Here is an 8921-nt window from a genome sequence, read left to right as displayed (position 1 = left end):
ATTCTAAGTTTTTGTTCCGATTTTCAAATATTACTGGTAAATAGTAGCTCATATTCATATATGAATTCAATTCTCTTCACTTTTTCTTTTTTCTCCACTTCATCATTTTTCCTTTTTAGTTGAGATTATTATATAAAAGATTCGATTTACACCCAAAATATCAAATAAAAAAGCATTCAACGAATTCAAAGCTGCATTGTACGGAAACACTTCGTGTTTCATCGAATTTTTTTTTATACTGGAGAACGTCCCGCCCGGACGATCGCCCCATGGGATGAACGTCCTGGCCGGACGATCGCCCCATGGGCTGAACGTCCTGGCGGGACGTTCTCCAGTATAAAAAAATTTCAACAAAGGTGGTTGCGGTGGAGGTCGATAGTGGTAGTGGGAAGGTAGGTGGTGGTGGGGTGGTGGGGAAAAGAGAAGGTGAAATGGCAGTAGGTTGATGGTGGTGGGGGTGGTGGGTAGTGTAGAAAAGAGGAAAGGGTAAATTGGGCTATAAAAATATATTTTAGGCGATTTTAAGTAATTTATGGGCAATGTTTAACAATAATTCCTAACAGACTAACTCCTATATACAATAATATATAATAATATATGGACAATGAACTATTTTGTCCCGAAACTTGGTTAGAAATATTGAACAAAGACATAATAGAGACAGAAAAGGACAGCACAAATCAATACAGTAGTAAAAAATGCATCCTAGCCGTGAAATTTTGCATGGCGGCGATTGCGGACCGCTATGGCGCTATAGGTATGAGAGGCCACCAAGCTGCCATGCAACCATTTATGATTTATCCAACTGCCTAAGTAGTCAGTAGGCCACAAGTTATGGTCGTCAGTCAAGATGTCATCTTTTCCGGTCTATTTACCCATTAGGAAACCCATAATATCCATCTGTCTCATATTTAGTCGGTATCTCAAACGGCTATAAGCCTATCAAAATTTCTTTTTTATTGCTCCTTTTTGTCGTTTATTAATTTATTCGTTTTGACTTTTAACATTTATATTTGAAAAAATTATAAAAAAATTGGTATCTCGAAACAATATATCGAAACGAATCAAACGATATCTCACATGATTATATTTTTCCTTTCATATAAAACACAAATAATGATCAAAGTAATAAAGATAAATAATATTACAAGTCAAAGTGGATAAATTAGTAAAAAAAAAGAGGGAGTAGTATTCAAACAAAATATTATAATAAAAATTTATTGTTATATAGCTTAGATAGCGACAATCAGAATATTAATATCGACATATTTTACAAAGAGAAAATGTTAGTGGTAACTTGTTGGAGTCACCAAAGACTCCAACCACATAAGTGATGTTCATAAATTCACGAATTAGGAAGTAAGTTAAACTAAAAAGTAGTCAAGTTGGTATTAAGCTGAAATCAAGTTATAATTTCGATACAACTTTGAAATCATATTATTAGTAATTAAACGCACTTAATTAAGTTGGTATCGAGTTGCAATTTAAAAAACTGATACTAATTCAACCAATTTAAATACCAACTTATATGCATATTACGTGAAATTACCAACATGTTTTTATAGGACATTTTGAATTTGAACAAATTGTCAACTAGACAAGCTCTTTCATAAATACAACCAAAACTCATTTGCCCATGCTCGTAGCAATAACCATTTAGAAGTCCGCAAATTTGTAGCGCTTATCTTTAGAATCAAGAGGAATCAGTTCATGATGTGAAAATTTAATTCTTTGTTTTTGTATGAAAGACTACATTAATATAAGCCATACTAGGTACTACTGATTAATCAATGTGTCACATTTTCTATAAACGTAATTTGTGTCAAGTATTACTTTGTTGACTTGAAATTCTTATTTTCGAAAGTCAAGCTAAACTAGTTGAACAACCTACCGCCATTTTCTTTCTGGAAAGAGAATAATTCCAATATTCATTAAATATTAGAGCACAACATGAGCCAAAATGATTTCAAATCCAACTTCATTGGAGTCTTATATCAATTCTGCTTTCTTATTCATGAGTAACTTTATTGTTCCCTATTAAGTCATTTTATCCATTGAAGTACACGAATTAAATTTAAATCGATAATAAAAATTGACATAAAATACTTCTATTACGTTAATACTATTAAGTAATCTATAATTTCATCTTGATCATATTTGTTTTATATTTTCTATAATTGTGAAAGTGAAGATTTATTTATTAATCATGGTAATCCAAAACGTCCTCACAACTTTAATTATCAAACTAATAACCATAACTTCTTACATCTCCTCTTACACTGCATAAACTGCCTTCATTCATGTATGTCTTAAAAATTAAAATTACACCAATCATAAATTGTAATTTTACCATTTAATCTTATAGTATCAAACTTTTTAAATCACAAATTAAGCTATATTTTTCTATTAACAAAATATACGACACACAACCACTCACAAGATCAACCAAGGATGTCTTGACCTAGTGGTTAAGATTGAGGTATTGTGATCGACAGGTCACAGGTTCAAATTCTCCCTCTCATTATTTATACGTTGTATTGCCTTCATGACTCATATGGATAAAAAAACAACTCACAAGAGCACCCTATCGAACCCACCCCTTAGGCTATGTTCAGTTCACCTTATTTTTGCTTATTTCAGATCTAATCAGATCAGATCAGAAAAAATAAGTTCAGATCAGATCAGTTCAGATTATGCTTATATTTAAAAATCATTATATCTTTCATTACATATTAGTAAAAAATATAATAATTGAATATTAATATAGTACTCATTGAGACGAATCAAACAAGACCCCACATGACTATATTTTTTCTTATATATTGAGAAAAATCTAAAAGATAAGATCTTGTAATCAGATCAGTTAAGATCACATCAGATCAGATCAGATCAGAAAAAATAAGTTCAGATCAGATCAGATAAGTTCAGATCAGAAAATTTCAGGTGAACTAAACATAGCCTTAGTTACTTAACTAGGGAGTGACTAACTAACTAGTAATAAGTGAAACCTAACAGCTGAGCTGACCATGTAACGTTTGTTTTGGAGTAGAAAAACCTTGTCTGGAACTTTCCACCGAAAACGGCCCCACAAATGGAGAAAACCCCAACAATTAGGCGGTAAAAAAGGTTGTAACTTAAAACAAAAAACGTCCATCTTCTCTCCTCCAACCAACAAAAACAAACAACTGGTCAAAAACTCAAAATTCATTTTAAATCAAACAAAAATAATCCTTCTTCTATAAATTCTCTCATCCATCACTTCCCCCAAATCTTTCCTTTCTCTTCTCTCTTTCTCTCTCCTCAAAAATTCCATTTTTCTACATCCTCAAACATTTCTCATTTTTCTCTGCAAAAAATATTCTCTCTCCTCCGCCATTTTTATCCATCCATCAAAACAACAATGGAGGCGGTGAAGGTGGAGGAGCTTACCTCAGGAGCAAGCGGTAGAATTATTCCTCTCTTCAATCGAGCTAAATCAATGGCGCTTTTTATAATTCCTTCTTATCATTTCTTCAAAAAATTCATCGTCATTTTTTACTCTTCCTTTCTTTGCTTCCTTCTCCTTCTTCTCCCGCCTTCGCAGCGCCACTCTTCGACGGAGGATTCGCCGGTGCCGGCGAAATTCCGGCGACGGAGATTGGTGGAAGAGGAAGAGGATACGATTCGTCGCCGAGCGTTTGCGGAAGCCCTAAAAATGGTGCCTGATGGAGGAGAAGAGGAGGAGAGAGAATTTTGCCGGAATTGTCGTTGGAAGACTTCGTTGTTTTGTGGTGTTCGTCGTAATGCTCTTTTTTGCCGGTCTTGGTTTCCGGTTTCCGGTAATCCGAAGTATGGCCTTCTTTTGATGATTTCAGTTTTGGTTTCGTGTTTTTATTTTGTGTTGATTATTGTGCAATTTCATGGAAAGTCATCATATTTTTGCATGTTGAATTTTGATGTTTTTTATTTTATTAGAATGATTATGTTTAGGTTAGAAAGGATGATATATGATCATTTGTTTACAGTGAAGACATTTATTTCTGGAGTTCCATAGTCTGCTGAATTTGATTTGGTGTTTATTCGCTTGTTCTGTTTGAATGTTTTTTCTTTTTTGTGTTTAATTTTTTAGGTGTTAATTGAATCAACTTAGGGATTTTACATAGTTTTTGGCTGTGGTTGAATAATAGATTTGCGAAAGCGGAACGAAGAAAACTGAGTATTGGTGGTTTTCTATGGATTAGTTTGGCTGTGTTTCTTCAAAGACGAATTGGCTAGGTTGATAAAATGGTGTTAAGACTATAAATGAAGAGATACTTGAGTTGAGAAGTTGAGGATTCAATTGTTGTTTGGTTTTTGCACCTCTGTTCGGAGCAAAATGAAAGCTTTAGGGATAGTTGAAATGAGTGTTTGATGGTCTAGCTCCGGCCAGAAGTCTTAAATGTCTGCAGATTGTGCGTCGCAATTATCTTTTTTTAACCAATGATTGCATTCCAACCTGTTGGGTTGTCTGTGCAGTGTCTTGCTTGAGCAGGAAGCTTGTTGCTTAAAATAGCTTCATCTTGAGTGATTGAAAGAGTGTAGGGTATAAGACTGTTCTTTGAGGAAGCTAGGACGATGTATTGCTGCTTGTGCCAGTCTTACATTAGGTTTTTCAGCCTGGTTGAAGAACATTATCCCAGCATGTATGTTTTTCAGCTAAAATTACAGACCAGTCTTGATCAACTTGAAGTGGAAGAGACTTTGCACATTGAATGTTTCCAGGTGTTAGACATGACAACTTCACTTGTTGACTCTGTCCTTGGATGTATTTTAGTACAAGAATTAGGTTGTAGAATTAAGTGGCACTTGCTGTTGATCTGCCATTTCTGCTGTTGTGGATGGTATCTCTTGTTAGCTAGGAAAGTGGACATAAACATTTTTATGCTGGAACACGAGGTGCAATGATATAGTCAGTTTTGCAGACAAAATATCCTGAATTTTTATATTCTAAAGCTGCAAATATGTAACTTGTCTTTGGCTAGAGACACAAGACTTGAAATTTGGATTTTACTTGCTATTTGCATTTTTAGAGCTCTTGCTTTTGTATGCCTTTGTCCCAAAAAAATCTTGTGGTGTAGTTCCATAGCTATCTGGCTATTGAATGCTCTAGTTATATAGCTTCGAGTGGCAGATGTGAGGTGTTTATTCGCTATGCGCTTCATAAGAAATCTTTGATGAGTATAACCTCTTGTGAACTTAAGAGGGAATTTATTAGTGCTGCTCTATTTGCTGATCATGCTTTCACTCCTTGGGATGGCCTTTTTCTGGTTAGTAAATCATGTCTTGGCTGCATGTAGTGATGAAGGACCATCAAATGACTTAGATTTTTAAGCTAGCTATCAAATCATCTGGTCTCTAAAACTCATTAGGTACAGGGGGATTTTGTTTTTGTGTAAAGCATCAATCTTCTAGAGCTCTTTTTTTTGTTTATTGGTTGCATGAATTGCAAATCCGGCCCCTTGCTGACAATTTTAAAAGTGTAAAGCACTTTCATCCAAAGCTTATTCATATTTAGTCTCTGTGCACGATTCTTCATTCTCTGAAAGTTTCGATCTGTCGCATGCTTCCGGGCTCTAGCTGTAAACGAAGGTTGATATAGACTCTGAGTGGGATTGCTTTTGTAAGTTATCATATAAGTAAGACAAAAGAATATCAAGTTCATCATACTACTGATAAAGGTTTGATTTCAGTAGGAGATTTTTTTCCTGGGACAGTTTGTTGTGTGATTGTGTTTGCATCCATCCTGTTTCAGCTGGCTGTTGCATATATGTTGTATCTGAAATTTTGATATACTTGGTATTTTCTGTTTTTGTATATTATAATTAATAGCTCTTATATATTTTCAGGGGCATCGTCATAGTTATTCATGGGCTTAACGAGCATGGGTGAGTATTGCGAACCTTGTCAATTTGCTGCCTGATATGGTGGGCTGAGAAGCTTAAAGGTGCTGCTTATTTTATCTCCCAAAATATCTTAACCTGTTACTTTGTTGTTTATTTGCAGGGGAAGATATACTCATTTTGCAAGGCAATTAATCTCTCGCAACTTTGGGGTGTATGCTATGGATTGGACGGGTAATCTTTATATTTATTTAGACTGGCTCAAGTCTTTCACAACTCATATTTATTGAAGATAGTGTCATAGTGATGGTCTATGGGACTTTGGTACTGTCTTGGACTCTTGGTGGTCTGTTGCTCTGATTGTTTTGATTCCATCTGTCAAAGTGAAAATTTCCATAATTATTACTTGCTAACATGTCTTGCATGTGGCTAGAAATAGGGAATCCTAGAACCACTTTAAAGTGGATACTTCTTGCTCAGAATCACAGTATATGATTTTGTGTTTTACCAAAAAGAGATATTTACAAGAATAATCTATTATTATTCCAGGAATCTTAAATGTATTAACTCTTGTGTAGGCCATGGTGGGAGTGATGGACTGCATGGGTTTGTTCCCTCCCTTGATCATGTTGTAGCCGATACTGTAAGTTGGAATTCTGTCCATCTCATTCTTCTGTTGTTAACAGAGGTTCCTTTGTTAATAAAGTTACTGAGCTCCTTTCTGTTATAAATAGGCGGCTTTCTTGGAGAATGTCAAACTTGAGCATCCTGGGGTACCTTGCTTCATGTTTGGTCACTCTACTGGTGGCGCAGTGATTTTAAAGGTTAGTCATAATAGTTAATATTTGGAGATTTTTTCATTCCTTCTGGGTGAGAGAATTTACTGATATCCTTCCTAACAATTTATATACTCTGTTCTTGTGCAGGCAACTTTTTTTCCGCACATCAAAAGTATGGTTGAAGGAATTATATTGACCTCGCCTGCCTTGCGTGTTAAGCCAGCACATCCTGTGGTCAAGGTAGGTGTGTGCATGGAAGCTTGAAAATCTTAATTAGGATATTTTATGCCAATTTCATGACATGATACTTTTATTCATGATCTGTGATATGATTGATTTAGCATACCAGATCTTATATCAGGGGATAAAATTCCCCCATAAGGCAGCTGGGTGAGATATGTAATCGTGTGTCTGGTCTTCCAACTTATGCAGTGTACTTTCATGCCTTGGCATCCAAGATTGTCTCAACGGACGGGTTATGGGAGAAATTTGGTGTAGATACAACTGGGTAGTAAACATAAAATTTCATCTTGTTGACGATTTGATTAAAACCTTTTGTCCAATTTACTAACAGAGTGTAGGAGAATGTGGGGGGACAGTTGCTGACCTTCTGTCCTAGTGGCGGGAATATCAATTTAACCACTTTGTCATCCATGCTCCTGAATTATATTAGAAAATAATACTAGTTGGATATTCCTTTTCTCATTAAGCTTGTGTATTTTGTCTTTTAGTCATGAAGTTTGTAGGCTCTTTGTAGGCTGGGCCTATTTGCTGACTGTGGTAAACTGGTAATAACCTCAAGTCCAGGCGTATCCGCATATTATCGGATTGGAGTAGGAGATGAGGCTATTAAATCGATAAAACCTAACCTAGCTAAGACGCTTACCCCTCCCCCCTTAAAAATAAAAATAAAAGTAAAATGTCCTAAATGAAAAGCAGAGATGCTTATGCTCTTGCTGCTGTCCATGCAGGTTGTAGCCCCTGTATTCTCATTGGTTGCACCAAGATTTCAGTTTAAAGGTGCCAACAAGAGTGGCATTGCAGTTTCTAGGGATCCAGCCCAACTTCTTGCGAAATACTCTGATCCACTTGTTTATACTGGTCCCATAAGGGTCCGCACGGGGCATGAACTCTTGCGCATCACCTCTTATTTAACACGCAACTTCAAATCAGTCACTGTGCCATTCTTTGTTCTCCATGGAACTGCTGATCGGGTGACCGATCCACTGGCTTCTCAAGATCTCTACGATCAAGCAGCCTCAACCGTCAAAGATATAAAGCTTTACGATGGCTTCTTGCACGACCTCCTATTCGAACCTGAGAGAGACGAAATTGCATGGGATATCATCAATTGGATGGAGAACAGACTAGCTACATCGCTCAATATTGGGAAAGTAGTTGACTGATTAACTCAATCTGTGATTAGGTGTTCTCTCTTCATTTTTGTTCTTTATAAAAAAGGTCAGTGATTAAAATGGAAATCACGGTGTCGTGTTTATAGTATCCCCTCTGCCTGGCATTATTTGTCACGTTGATAGCGTAATTTGTAATTTGGACATTAATGTGACAACTAAATCTGGACGGGGTAATATGTCTTAGCAAAGGGTGTGGAAATTGTAAATTATATAGGATATGTTCAGGTCCTTGCATCAGGCATATATAATGTCTTTTTGGTAGGTTGCTACGCCTGATTACAGTTGCAAACTGTTATTTGGCTAAAACTTTTGCTGGTGATTTGAATTTTTCGTTCTAGTAGTTTTGCGATACCCTTTGACCCGCCTGGATCCCACTGATAGCGGGACTTTTGCAAAGGTGTAGATGTACACATAACACATTCTTACTCTTGAGTATGTTGAGAGGCTGGTTATACTTTGTCAAATACTCAAATAATTAAATTGTTAATATATATACTTATTTATATGTAGATTTTTGATTTAGAAGCATCTGTTTTGAGTTTTGGCAGCTCGCTTCTAAGATTAATATTGATGATCATGTAATAGTTTTTCGGTATGATTGTGGTTTTCTGTTTTTTGTTTTTTTTTTTTATTTTCAAAGTCATATGATATATGTCTTATAATGAATAAAAAATAGTTAAATTTATTGGAAATATGATGATATTTTAAAAATTGATAATTGAAAAATGAAAATCACTTTTTCTTGTTTTCAAAAGAATTGAAAATTGAAAATAAAAAATGATGATGAACGGGTCTTAAATTAGTAGGAAGCAAATTAAAGTATAGATATCATAGACTCATGGTAACCAAAATTGTTTATTACTACCTAA

The 8921-nt window shown here is 35.4% G+C and overlaps 1 protein-coding gene across 1 annotated transcript; it reads left to right on the top strand.

Annotated features, from left to right (window-relative positions):
- The first annotated feature begins 3179 nt into the window (after positions 1–3179).
- LOC104885641 (uncharacterized) lies at positions 3180–8561 on the top strand. Its single transcript, XM_019247304.3, has 7 exons — positions 3180–3828; positions 5865–5903; positions 6022–6092; positions 6437–6501; positions 6593–6682; positions 6785–6877; positions 7609–8561. Exons 1-7 carry the CDS (start codon positions 3401–3403, stop codon positions 8041–8043), a joined length of 1221 nt encoding a protein of 406 aa, XP_019102849.2. The 5' UTR covers positions 3180–3400; the 3' UTR covers positions 8044–8561.
- Positions 8562–8921: the final 360 nt, after the last annotated feature.

Source organism: Beta vulgaris, chromosome 2 (assembly GCF_026745355.1).
Source record: "Beta vulgaris subsp. vulgaris cultivar EL10 chromosome 2, EL10.2, whole genome shotgun sequence".
Lineage (NCBI taxonomy): Eukaryota > Viridiplantae > Streptophyta > Magnoliopsida > Caryophyllales > Amaranthaceae > Beta > Beta vulgaris.
The sequence above is the reverse complement of the archived record's forward strand: the minus strand, read 5'-3'. Positions and strand labels throughout refer to the sequence as shown.

Coding starts and splice junctions, on each gene's coding strand:
- LOC104885641 (XM_019247304.3), top strand. CDS start 3,401: ATGGAGGCGGTGAAGGTGGAGGAGCTTACCTCAGGAGCAAGCGGTAGA. Junction 5,904..6,021: donor CATGGGCTTAACGAGCATGG/GTGAGTATTGCG, acceptor GTTTATTTGCAG/GGGAAGATATACTCATTTTG. Junction 6,093..6,436: donor GTATGCTATGGATTGGACGG/GTAATCTTTATA, acceptor ACTCTTGTGTAG/GCCATGGTGGGAGTGATGGA.